Genomic DNA, 14,194 nt, shown 5'->3' with positions numbered 1-14,194 from the left:
CATTTCCTTAATCATAATAAATAGACTAATTAACTCAAATTTTTTATACTTTCTCTGGAAATTTTCCTAAGCAGGCAGTGTCAGAAGCATCAGCAGGAAGGATTAACTGAATAAAACAAATAAGTTCCATAATCTATGTCCCTATTTGCAGTGATGGCAAAAATCTTTCATCTTAGTGAGCTAGTGAAAACATTTTATTTTCATAACAAATTCAGACTGTCCTTCCATGTTTGCTGGAATCATGTTTGCTGAGTCAATTTACTTGTTTATTACTAGTCAGAGTCTGGAAATTAAAAGGAACCGTGTCAGAAATCAGATTCATTAAAAATTTCTTTGAAAATTTGCTTAGATATTTTTATTTTTTAATCTTCCTTTCTTTTTCCTTTTTTTTTTATAATTTCTTTATTTAAACACTATGATTACAAACATAATTGTAGTTGGGTTTCAGTCAAAACAAAAACACCCCCTTCACCGTGCAACCTTCCCATCACCAATGCCCCTATCTCTTCCCTCACCACCACCACCACCACCACCCGCCTGTATTCGAGACAGGCTTTCTACATCCCTCACTCGCTGACATTGTTATGATAGATATTTCTATTAAGGTTTGAAGGTTTTCATAGAAGTATAATCATTAGAACTTGAGAAATGTTATCTCACAATTCTGGAGAAAGAGCTCAGGGACTCACAGGCTTTGGCAGCTGGAGGCCTGGGTTCAATCCTTGGTACTGCAGTTCCTCTCCCCATGAACACTACTAGGACTAAGCCCGAGAATAACTACTGAACACCACTCAGAAACAGACCAGAAGTTTTCCAAATCTTGCCAGCTTGGTAATGAATGTAATAATTAATGTTATAAAAATGCATATGAGGGGGGCCCTAGTGGTGACACAGCAGTAGGATGTTTGCTTTGAATGCGGCTGACCTAGGATGGACTGTGGTTCGATCCCCCAGTGTCCCATATGGTCCCCCAAGCCAGGAGTGATTTCTGAGCTCATAGCCAGGAATAACCCCTGAGCATTACTGGGTGTGGCCAAAAAATATGGGAAATATTTAATAGTAACATTTTTTTTAAACCTGGCAATACAGTGTGGCTTCCTTTTAATCTATGTCATGATAGCAACCTGGAGGATTTTTTTTTCATGTCAGTATGTTCCTGTTTTAAGTAGAAACTACAAAATACTTTAAGATGAGCACAGCTATCTTAAACATTGTGCTAAGAATCTTGAGAGTCCAGTTTGTGGGTTTTTTTTTTTTCCACTGTCAGAAAACCTGCTGGGAAGAGAACTTGTTTAATAAGAGTAGCAGTTTATTGTGGAAAGCCCTTTGTTTTGTTTTGTTTTTTTGGCAGTGGGAGTTGAGGTTATGGGAGATCATGTAGTGCCAGGGATGGAATCTGGGTCTCCTGCTTGCAAAGCAGGTGATCCAGCCCTTTAATGTCATTTCCCTGGTTTAGATTGTCATGAGCCTCTTTTCCACTGTTGACAGATCAAAAGTAGATGCTATTCTCTACTTAAAGTTAACAAATTGGTGTGTGCACAAGACAATTAATTGAATTGCTCTGATTCCTGTTCACTGCTTAGAAAACTACTTGCTTTTTAATTAGTCATGTCAGGGTATTTGTCCTTTATTTGCCCTTTCTCATATGGCCCAAGTGCATGGAACGTAATTGTAAATCTAGTCTCTGTAGAATTAGTATAGTAAAATACAGAGCAATATAATTTTAGAACATAGTAAAATGAGTTTCCTTCAGAGAAGTTCATGGAGAGGTTGGAGAGTTTGTATAGGGACTAAGGCATTTGCCTGCACACAGCCAACCATAGTTCAATCCTTGGCACATGGTATACGCACTAAGATTGACCCTTGAGCATAGAACCAGGAGTACACCTGAGTACCACTGGATGTGTCCTAAAAACAATCAGACAACAAGAAAACCACATCATAGATTGTAAAATAGTCCTCTGTAAAATACTCCGCTAGAAACAGCATAAGTAGGAACAAAATAGAGGAGAAGTCCTATCCCAGTCACCCAAATTTAAGACAAGAAGCCAGTTAAAGTAACTTCATATTATCTGATGCCAGTAGCATCGGTGGACACCCAGAATAGGTGCATCCCCCACAGATTCCACTTTTGTAAGGCTCCAGAGTCACAATGAGTGTCTCTCTTAAACTGGGGACCCTCCCAGCATTTTCAGTATCTCACACACTCTCACTGGCAAGTCATGCAGTTCTGCCAGTTCAACCTGGAACCCCTTGGCCTAACAGCCTTCACACACCAGAACCATTCACAGATTACCTGACCTTTGCTGTCTGTCCCCACTCACCGATCCTCCACCCCCACTGTCATCTGTGTGCCAGTCACAGGTTTTTGTATAGTTTCAAGCAGCCAGGCTTCATTGTCAGCAAATGTAATTATGGTGATATTAAGTAGTCTAGCCAGCAAAACTAAGTAAAAAAAAAAATGTTTCCATGTTATTGTAGTGTTCTAATTTTGTAAAAGAAAAGCTTTTGTTGTGGGGAGAGGGAATGAGAGATGTTGGTTTTCATGGAAACCACTTAGAGCTTTCTTATCAGTAATGATTGAAACTCTTCTCCTTTTCCTAATGGCATCAACTCACACAGAGCCTTGTTTTACAGCGAGCCAGTGGGAAGTGGCATACAGCGGATCTGCCACGGAATATACTTTCACCCACCTGAAACCAGGCACTTTGTACAAACTCCGAGTATGCTGTATTAGTACTGGTGGACACAGTCAGGTTGGTTTCATTTTAGTAAAAATATACATTTGGGGTGTCAAGAAGATAAGATAGCACAAGGGCCTGAGCACATGCTTCGTATTGCATGCAGGAGGCCCAAGTTCCATTCTCTCATCACAGGAATCTCTGAGCACTGCTTGGTGTGGCCCCAAAAAAGAAATAAAATAGGCAAACATCTTGGATCAAATTGAAGCAACCTGTCTGTAACATCAAAATCAAACCTAAAAAAAATGTAGGATGACCACAACATTGAAAGCATGAGATGCCTAGCTACAAGAAACAAACTTTCAAAGTGGGGATGGCAGGGAAGTTAACACTGGTGTTGCGATTGGTGCTAGAATGTTATATATTTAAAACTCAGCAATTTTGCTAAGCACAGTTCTTTAATTAAAAAAACATTGTTTTGGGCCCGGAGAGATAACACAGTGGCTTTGCCTTGCAAGCAGCTGATCCAGGACCAAAGGTGGCTGGTTCGAATCCCAGTGTCCCATATGGTCCCCCATGCCTGCCAGGAGCTATTTCTGAGCAGACAGCCAGGAGTAACCCCTGAGCAATGCCGGGTGTGGCCCAAAAACCAAACAAACAAAAAAAAAACATTTTTTTAACTTCATTTTAGGACTGAGGCCAGGGATATAGTACAGAAGAAATAATGGGGCATTCATGGCCCAATTCCATCCCTGAGCACCTTCAGGTGTAGCCATGAAGGCCTTCAGACACTGGCATGTTGATTCTGGGTTTTCTCAACACTGAATCGCTGGCTCATTTGGCCAAGTATTGCTTGGAGTGGCTTGCTGACCACCTTAGCCCCATTTGGAAAGACTCAGATCCCCCCTTCCAAAATAAATGTGGATCTGAGGAGATAGATCAATGATCTGACTGCTTGTTTTGCATGCATGAGGCTCTTACTCAATCTGTGGCGCCAAATACTGGCAGAAATCTCTTCTGAGCATCACTGACTATGGCCTGAACTACCCCAACTTTCAAAAGTATGTTGCTAGTGCAACTTTCCATGGTATCCAATCAGGAAACTAAAATAAAAAAATTTTTAATTGTGCTTTAAAGGACATAAGCAAGAAATTGGCACAAATGTTTCTCAACTGAATTGTGGTATTTTCATCTATTTTTGTCATTAACTGTTATCTCTTACAATAGTCACATAGTGATTGTCGAAAATTGACTGTTCCCTGAAATTTGCATTACTTAAGTAAAGGAAGATGCAGTTATTTCAGTCTGTGGAAATACATAGAATTTAGGACTTCCAAAACCACTCTGCTCTTACTACTCCTGACAGTTTTTTTTTATTTTTTTATTTTTAATTATGTGAACAATGATGCAAAGAAAGAGGACAAGATAAAGTTACAGTGGAAGGACAATCACCCAAAAACAGAGTTTTCAGAAGAAATCCCCTGCTGACACCTTAATTTTAAACTTACAATCAAAGAAAGATAAAGCAGATCCCATGTACAATTACTTTGTCCTTCAAGACCCCAGATTGTAGTACATTGTAAATTTTCTTAGCGGTACACAAAGCAATCTAAAGCCATAAAATTTATGTAACTCCTTAAACTTGAAGACATAGTAGTTTTTTACATTTCCATGCACATGCATATTAGTTTAAGTTAACCTCAAACATTTAAGTGGGTTTTTTTTAAGGTTTAGAGTCAAAGGAGCACAGTAAAAATGGTGTTAGAGTGGCAATTATCGTTTGCATAGGCCCACCAAAGTATGGGGGACATGGAAAGGAAAAGCTTTGACCTAAATACAAGGAGACCCTACCCCTGAAGTTTCCTGACATAAGACCAATTCTAGGCTCCAGGCAAACTAGTTTGTCCAATCCAGGTCATTGTCTGTAGTGCCAATACACTTTTATTTTTCACACAGTCTCTGTTGTTGGTATCATGTTTCTGTATTGAAGATCCTGGAATCTGTATATCCTACATTGAAATCAGGATGGTGTGGAGCATCCTCTTATTTCAACTAACAATTAAAGGGCAATGCAGACACCCTGTCTAGTATGCAGGTTTTTGTTGTTATTTAAGTCTTCTCAGTGTTTAGGGAAGACTTTTGAGTAGATCGATGTCAGAGCAGCAGTAGGGTCTTCCCTGGTAGAGGATTGCTTCCAGGTGATGTCATAGACAACTTTAGATGTTTCATAGATGGATTCCCTGGTTCAGGGGTGAATGGAGAATGCCCATACTTCTGAGGCCTGTGCCAGGTCATCATGTCAATGTGCAGGGTGCTCCTGACAGTTTTATAGCATTATAAGATGCACTTACCTCCAGGTATTTTACTGCCATCTTCTGGAAATTTATAGTAATAGCCATAAAAATATAATTTAAAAAACCAGTGCGTAGTGCCCATCCCGCACATCTGCAGCTAGCAGCTCTTCTCATTTCAGCTGCCATTTCTACCCTAAAAGCTGTCACTTAACATGTCTGGAGAGTTGGTTTCAGTAAACATTGTGTTTACTGGTTTAGAATGGCCAAATAAATACCTATGAATATCTCTTTTAATGAGCTAGTGATTATCTGACTTGATCTTATATTCAGAAAGTGGTCAAAGTTAGATGGCAAAAGATATTGTCATGAAAGAAATGACCATACATAGTTCAAAACCATTGATATTGAAAGAGGTGAAGCTGGTGGCTCTGTGCTGGCTAGACTGGCTTTTCGAGAGAGCATCTGCTCTTAGGGTGGCATTTTTCACTAGTCAGCCTACCTCCATTGTCATCTGGTATTTATTTCTTTTCTGCCCATTGTTAAGGTGTTCTTGTGGCTAGACCAGTCATTTAGACAGACTCCAGTTAGGCTATTCCTCAGTAGTGCTGAAGCCCTCTGGAGTGGCTCCCAGGGTGGAATATGTTTTCATCAAAGCCATAGTTCATGTGTCCCTCTTTTATACCAGGACTTTTGCTGGGGCAGTCCTGCTTGCCCTCCTCAAACAGAGCACATTGCATATACACCAAGCCCAAGGAGGAGCACAATCTGGTTGAGCTACACCAACTCTCCATTGTTCCATCTTGTCTCAGAGAAAAACTTACACACCACTAGCCTTACACAAGCAAATCCTGCACAAAGGCTTCCTATTTCATCATTAACAGAACCTGCTGGTTAATGTCAGACTCAGTTGATTAATATTGACTGTATTTGCTTTTCTGCTCTGTATGTGGATGGGTGACCCTTTATGGCACCATTTAAAATTTTCATCCAGCTGTTGTTCTGTGTTCTCTGTCCTACGAAGGGTCTTTCCAGTTAGCATTTGAAGAAAAATAATAGTGTGTTTACAGCACTGAACAGTCAAATCTGACTTCACAAATCATCATTTGTGCCAGCACCATGTGAAATATTTATTCACGGGGCTGGAGAGATAGCATGGAGGTAAGGCGTTTGCCTTTCATGCAGAAGGTCATCGGTTCGAATCCCAGCGTCCCATATGGTCCCCTGTGCCTGCCAGGAGCAATTTCTGAGCATGGAGCCAGGAATAACCCCTGAGCACTGCCGGGTGTGACCCAAAAACCACAAAAAAAAAAAAAAAAGAAATATTTATTCACTCTTGAAACACACACCAACACAAACACACACACACACACACATAACAATACTTTTGCCTAAAAAAGACATGTACAATTTTCACTGTGCAACTATTCCCTTTTGATTACCTTCACAGTTATGGGTGGAATTTGCCTGGGATGTAGGGGTTTAATAATTCACAGTTCCTAAGAGATTATTCTCTCCGTTGTTTCTCCTGCAGTGTTCTGAAAGTGTCCCTGTTCGCACATTAAGCATTGCACCAGGTCAGTGTCGGCCACCGAGGGTTTTGGGTAGACCAAAGCACAAAGAAGTCCACTTAGAGTGGGGTGAGTGAACAAATCTTCACATTGACATTGACATTTTTGACAATTGAAGGTCGTGCTAAAGATGAAATGCTTTGTGATGTTCTTGAAGGTCTTTCTTTCCTGTTGAAATGCCCTTTGCCTTTGTAATGTGTGTTACCTCGCTTTCCTATATTCCTGCTCCCGTTTCCAATCATTTGCCACTCATCCTCCTCCACCCTCAGAAGGCACTTTGTTAGAGAAAGGTTAGAGCAGCCAGGTTTTTATTTTTCCAAGAGTTTTTTCAATTCTATTCATAAAAAAATACATTATGCTCATACAGCACAACCAAAAGTATTTTCTAGTAGAATAACATCCAATACTTTCACATCTATCTTTGTCCTGTGTGAGTCTTGAGATTTTTACTGCATTTGCTTTAAGCTGTATTAACATTGTCAGTCCTGTCAGCAATTTAAAACATGTAAAATTGCTAACATAAACATACAGAAATCAATCCAGCCTTTTCCCTCACCAGCTATCTCTAAAATATAATAGTGTGTGCTAACATTGATCTCTAAGATAGATTTAACATGACTTTTGCTATCAAGATTTTTAGATTTTTCCCCCCAACCTTCTATATCTCTTTATTTCCCTTGAGGGTGAGGAAATTTTCCTAAAGGTTCTTTTTTTTTTTTTAATGGACTTTATCAATGTAATTGAATGTCATGCACTTGCTTTTGGGATATATGAATAATATCACATTCAGTAGTTACTCTTCTGTTTTATTTTGGTTTGGGGGCTTTGGGCCTTCTCGCACTCCCCCTTGGATGGGGCCAGGAATAAGAAGGGTTCTTGGTAGGAGAGATACAGATATGATTAGCAGATCTTATGGAAAAATCATGTATGATCAGGTAGAAGCACAAAAATGTCCTAAAATGAAAAACTGCTCCCTTTCCAGATGTTCCTGCCTCCAAAAGTGGCTGTGAGGTTTCTGAGTACAGTGTAGAAATGACAGAACCGGAGGACGTGGCTTCCGAGGTGTACCATGGGCCGGAGCTTGAGTGCACGGTTGGCAACCTTCTTCCAGGAACCACGTATCGGTTCAGGGTGAGGGCCCTGAATGATGGAGGGGTGAGTATAAACAAGCTGTGTGCACTGTGATCCAAACAAGTGTGTTCCAGTTTCTGAAACCCTTAGTGGTATCCATCTGATCCTCATAGTCATTAATCAAAATATATATAACATCTTTCTGAATTGATATATTATTGTGACTTTCCTGTAGATCCAGCATTAGAAATTTTGTTTCTTTTGTCCTTAAACCATTCAATGAAAATAGAGATTAAGGTCAATGAGAATGTTCTTCTGTGATTTATAATAAATTATTTTTTCCTTTTGTAAAGTCTATCTTCCTGAGAAAGCAAGGCTCTTTATCTGTTTTCTTTCACTTGTTCAGTAACATTTCTGACACACTACTTTGTGTCAGAGTCCAAAAAATGACCTAGACCATAAAGATGAGAGATGGCACTATGAAACTAGGTTCACCAACATGCATGGCATGTCCTATAACCCCTATGCTATCTCTCAGCCCTCGGGTTTGTGAAATTTTACATTTTTGGAAATATACAGGGTTTTTTTGTTTTTATCTATTTAGAAAAGCATAGTTCACATACTGCATTAACCTAGAAGTTGTTTTATTCTTGCTGCATCACACAGTTTGAATGGATATGGCTCTCTGTTGTAAGTAATTCTGGCTGGCTCTGAACACTGCAGTCTGTTAGCATTACAGAGAAAAGAGGAATGCAATAGTAAACCTTCAAATAATTGAGATATTGGGAACATTCTGAGAAAACATTAATAGGAGCATTTGTTTTCAAAACAGAATATACTGATAACTAGAAGAAATACTCAGAATTTGATAACCAACCATTCCAAGTAGGGTTTTTTTTTAATATTAAAAATTAAACTGCTGGGGCCATAGCGATAGCACAGCAGTAGGGTGCTTGCTTTGCATGCGGCCGACCCAGGACAGACCTGGTTTGATTCCTGGCATCCCAAATGGTCCTCCAAGCTTGGCAGGAGTGATTTCTGAGTGCAGAGGCAGAAGTAACCCTTGAGCATCGCTGAGTGTGGCCCAAAAATAAAACCAAAAACATTAAAATGCTGTTTGTATCTTATTTGCTTTTCTTTCTCTCTTGATGAACATGAAAGAGCATGTAATGGTATGTTAAAAATCTTGGGTCTTATTTCTGATTTCAAAAATAAGAGATGTTGGTAGATCAACTCTGATCCTTTAAAAAAATATATATATATATAGTCTTATTTATCACTCAGTAGTGTGGGTAAGAAAAAATTTTATTCACATTTAGTTTCTAAGTGCAGATCTTGAAACAACTTGTATTTATAAAATATTCCAGGTATTAGTCTAGACCACATTTTGTTATAAATGTGTGTATACATATTACTTACAAACATATGTGTTCTTCACTTTCAGTATGGGCCCTATTCTGATGTCTCAGAAATTACCACTGCTGCAGGCCCTCCTGCTCAATGCAAAGCACCTTGTATTTCTTTTACACCTGATGGTTGTGTCCTAGTGAGTTGGGAGGTAAGTCAGGTATATGTTCTCTAGTAAACTTTTCTTTGATTCTGCCCTTAAATGCGAATATGAAGAAACCAGAAATCTAAAAGCCACAGTTAAGTAATTATTTGCACATGAATGTTTCTTGGCACTTCTGTGTATTAGAGTTGCAAAACTTTTACCACTAGTCACACTTGAAAGGGAATATCACCTCCCTGCCTTTTATATATATTTGAACATCCTAGAAAGTGTTCTCTTCTCCACTTTGCTTGAGCACAACCATCACAGAATACTTCTTAATGAAATGATTGACTGTGTCAATTTCTGCCTTCCAGAGTCCTGAAAGCTTGGGTGCAGACATCTCAGAGTACAGGTTGGAATGGGGAGAAGATAAAGAATCTTTAGAACTCGTTTATCATGGAACAGAAACCGGCTTTGAAATAAGGGACCTGTTGCCTGCTGCACAATACTGCTGTCAACTACAGGTAAAACAACCTTTTTCAGATGATATTCAAAGAAGGCCTCCAAAAGAGTTCTTTCAAAATATATCCCGGAGAGATAGCACAGCGGCGTTTGCCTTGCAAGCAGCCGATCCAGGACCAAAGGTGGTTGGTTCGAATCCCGGTGTCCCATATGGTCCCCCGTGCCTGCCAGGAGCTATTTCTGAGCAGACAGCCAGGAGTGACCCCTGAGCACTGCCGGATGTGGCCCAAAAACCAAAAAAAAAATTATATATATATATACACAAACATATATATATGTTTTTATAATATATATGTTCTTTAAAATATATACATATATATTTAATTGTTATGTATTTTGATCATTTCTGCTCTTCCAGGAGATCCTGAAATAAAAACAAAAAATAGATTCTTCTCCACTGTACCATTTCACCACCTTTGCTCTGTTACTTATGAATTCACAGAATGTTTAGGAAAGCTAAAGGCAAAATGAGAGGTTTGGGGGAAGATCCTTCTATTACATATTCTCCTGACATGCACCTTTCAATGGAAAAGCCATGTAGAGCTGGCATAGACAGACTTGCAATGCCAGCTGTTTATTGGAGACAAAAATAATATTAAAATAATTGGAACTAATCTGCAGGAAAATCAGGGTCTTTGTCTATTTTCTTGTATTTGTTCAGTAACATTTCTGAAGCATTCCTTTGTGCCAGAATCCAGGGATGAGCTGGGTGATCAAGAAGGGAGATACAAAGATTAGTAAGATGTGGTTCATGACCTTGAAGGTCTGTCTTCACATACATTTAAGTTTAAATCGATACAGACGTAGAGATGCCAGATTGATGTTTTCACCTAATTTAAGTTGTGGATCAAGTTGTTTAATTACAAGCCTATCAGTAATGCTTGGCCTCTAATGGAGCAAATGCTCCCTTTATAAGTTAATTTTCCACACTAGCTAAAGGTTTTTATTAAGCCTAAGACTTGCTTTACCATAAGCATTTCTGATTAAAAAAAACTCTTGTTTTACAAGTCCCTTCTCTCTCAAATGGGGTACCTGGGATGTACGGAATCCTTTGTCAATGAGTCAAGCCATAGAATAGCATTGCTGAGTCACTGGCAAAGTTAAATCATATGCTATCCTCCTGTTTTTGCAACAAGGCAGGATATAAATAAAGAACTGTCTGCCGCCACAGGAAAAAACTTCCCTTTTTGAGTGCTTTTTGAGTTTTGGTCTCCCCAAAATATACTGCTTCCTATTTTCTTTTCAGGTATATGTTGTCACTTAGCGTTGACTTCCCCAAAACTACATTTTAAAAGTTACATTGTTAAGAACAGACACTGCATGCTACTATTTCCTCCCTGTCTGGAGAGTCAGAAGTAAATAGTTTAAAATGTCTTTACTTGTATGTCATAAAGTAAGCCAGATTCCATGGAGAGGCTGATACTTTTAAAACTCCCCATTGCTATGCTAAAACAAGTATTTTCAAGTCACTTCAATTTACATTAATTTTTTGGTAAATATGGACCTAATGTGAATTATTTAATGTGGACCTAATATGAATCATTATATTGGACCAGAGGGGTAGTATAGCGGGTTTGGCCTTGCACAGTTCTGACCCAGGTTTGATCACCACCATCTCAGATGGTCTGTGAGCCTGCCAGATGTAATTCTTGAGTATAGAGCCAGGAATAAGCCCTGAGTAGTGCCGATTTGGCCCCAAAAGAAAACTAAATTAAATTTATATATATTATATATGTTTTTTAATATTTATATTATATATTTATATATACATTTAATTTAGTTTTCTTTGGTGGCCAAACATATATAAATATATATATTTATAAAATAGTAAAGATGCTCTTTTTTCTTCTTCTAGTTGGTAAAAGAGTAGTTAACCATCCATTGTTGACAATAGTTTGCCACATTTGTTCTTGTTAACTCTTGAAATTTTGAGAATAACCCAATGAATTGGATATTACTCCCTATTTTACAACTGCAGAAATGGCTCAAAGATAAATTTATCTTAGGTTACATCATAAGCAGTGGAATTTGGGCCAAAATGCTACTCTAAAATCTATGCTTTTATAATACCATAATATGCTCTGGTGATATAAAGCCTTAATTGTTAAGTTTGTTGGGGGGCTATGATGTCTTTTTACTTTTCCTACCTATGATAAATTTGGATCAGTTAAATCTCCGGGCTAGAGAGGCCAGAGTGGTGGCACAAGCCATAAAGCATCTGCTTTGTGCACTGACAGGCCTAGGTCAGACCACGGTTCAATCCCCCAGCATCCTATATGGTCCCCCAAACCAGTAGCGACTTCTGAGCGCATAACCAGGAGTAACCTCTGAGCGTCACAGGGTGTGGCCAAAAAAAAAGTCTCTGGGCTGGAGAGTACAGTGGATACAGCTTGCTTTGCCCAAGGCTGACCCAGGTTTGATTCCTGGAACCTCATAAAACCCTTTAGGAGGACCACCAGGAATGATCCCTGAGCACAGAGTCAGGAGCATAGAGTAAGCACTTCTAGATGTTCTCGCCCCAGTATTAAATCTCTAAATATTGGTAATGTAGAATTGTTATCAAAAAGAAAGTTGAAGTGTTGTTATGAATTGGGACTAGAATATTATAATGAATTTTAAAGGGGTTTGAGTCAGTGAATGTTTTTCATTTGCTTCTTTGAAATAAACTAAAACATGGGTGATGTAAGTTTGTTTTGAAATTATAAAATCTCAAGTGACTTCTGATTTGTTTTCATAAATCCTCTGTGAGTGAAATAAATGAGTTTTGGAGTACTTTCACTTTTGTAAAGAAGCTACCAAAGGTTTGGGGTTTTTTTTGGGGGGGGGAGGGGTTGTTTGATAAGTTACAAAAGTCCCAAGGCAGAAACAGGCTTGATGTCCCTGTGGAACTGGGTGGAAGGAAGCCAGAGTGATTGGAGCCTTGAAAGTCAGGCAGTCTCAGGCAGTGAAGGGTCAAGTGGTAATGGGGCATAGGGACAGGTGAAGAAGATGAGCAAATCAGACTTCTGTAGGTTTCTTTTGTTTGTTTGTTTTTGGGCCACACCCATTTGACGCTCAGGGGTTACTCCTAGCTATGTGCTCAGAAATCGCCCCTGGCTTGGGGGGGACCCTATGGGAGGCCGGGGGATCGAACTGCTGTCCGTCCTACGCTAGCGCTTGCACAGCAGACACCTTACCTCTAGCGCCACCTCCCTAGCCCGACTTTTGTAGGTATAAATTTTGTAGAATAAACTCAGAAATGTATTCTGAATATGGGGGTGGGCATTAAAGAAATTTGAGCCATATTACCCTGCTTGCAAAGGCTAAGCTGCAGATGGGTGGTCATCACAGCATCTAAAGACCATGTACTGTGACTAAAGAGGTAAGGAAAGCCTTATGATCTGGAAAAAGCAAGAAGAGGTTTCCAGTGATAACTTGAAGTCTCAGAAGATATGGGAAATTCCATAGGGTGTAATAAAGTTTCTGGTATAAAGGAGTGGGGAAGAGGTGAGGAACTGTGAGACTTAAGTTTGCAACATCTACTTCACATTTAAGTAGAGATCAACAGGCATCTAGGTGCAATGGGCTGGCCTTTAGGGCAGAGATCTGAGCTCCACACACCAGTTTGATTGTAAGATCTAAATGGCATTTACCCCCTGAGACAGGAGATCCTCTAAGCTTCCTTACAGATAGGAAAGGTGTGCCCAAACCTCTGGGCCCTGGAGCCCTTCAATGTCCAGGAAATTCACTGACCAGTGACAATGAACAAAGGTAATTAAGAAGCAGCAGCAAATCAGCAAAAACAGAAGCCTTGCAGCTTCCAAAGACCACATGAATAAACATTTATAAGAGTGAGTGATCAAGGTATCAGCTATTGCTCTGGGTAAAGTCATTTGAGAGCTGAGAATTGACTTCCAGTATAAGCTTATTCACATAGAAAACAGTCATTATTTTCACTAGCATTCCTATAGGTCTCCTAAAAAAATACAAGGATAAAAGTTTGGTGAATTTCACTCCCAGCTTTTTATTTTCCTCTAAGTCCGGGATCTGAGTGAACCAGAGATAGTTATAGAAGGTCAAGACATTTTCCCTTGCATGCAGAAGACCTAGATTAATCCTAACACTTTCATCACTATCAGGAGTGTTCTCTGAGCACAAAAAGCAAGGAGTAAATACTGGACACCACTAAATGTAGAAACTCCCTTCCAACACACATAAACACAGAGAAAAAAGTCTTGAACCTGAGTTATTTGATCTGATTTTGCATTCCCTTCTCTCTGGAAAGCTGATAGGAATATTTGCCATTTAATTTCTACCTCAAATGATTATTAAGTGACGATTGCACAAGACAGTATATAAACTAAAGTTGCTTATGCAACCTTGCAATGTTTTGAAATATTTTTCCTAGGTAGTGCTGATGACAGATATGTTTGCTTTATTAATAGAATATATATGATTGGCACTTTAGGAAATGGCCATTAAAGTGACCATTAAAGGTTCTGTATCTATGCATTTCTGAAGTTGTTTCTTACTATACAATTATATGATGGCATTTAACCAGGAGGATTAGGATATGCTAATTGAGTG

The 14,194-nt window shown here is 39.1% G+C and overlaps 1 protein-coding gene across 1 annotated transcript in view; it reads left to right on the top strand.

The window, feature by feature from the left end:
- FNDC3B (fibronectin type III domain containing 3B) overlaps nucleotides 1-14,194 on the top strand; it is a 372,580-nt gene that overhangs the window by 315,549 nt on the left and 42,837 nt on the right. The window contains exons 17-21 of the mRNA XM_049774635.1: nucleotides 2,638-2,756; nucleotides 6,507-6,612; nucleotides 7,526-7,698; nucleotides 9,059-9,172; nucleotides 9,481-9,630. Of these exons, the coding sequence (XP_049630592.1) occupies nucleotides 2,638-2,756; nucleotides 6,507-6,612; nucleotides 7,526-7,698; nucleotides 9,059-9,172; nucleotides 9,481-9,630 (662 nt within the window). The remainder of the gene's footprint in view (nucleotides 1-2,637; nucleotides 2,757-6,506; nucleotides 6,613-7,525; nucleotides 7,699-9,058; nucleotides 9,173-9,480; nucleotides 9,631-14,194) is intronic.

Source organism: Suncus etruscus, chromosome 6 (genome assembly GCF_024139225.1).
Source record: "Suncus etruscus isolate mSunEtr1 chromosome 6, mSunEtr1.pri.cur, whole genome shotgun sequence".
Taxonomy (NCBI): Eukaryota; Metazoa; Chordata; class Mammalia; order Eulipotyphla; family Soricidae; genus Suncus; species Suncus etruscus.
Note: the sequence above shows the minus strand (reverse complement) of the source record. Positions and strands in the feature narration are given on the sequence as shown.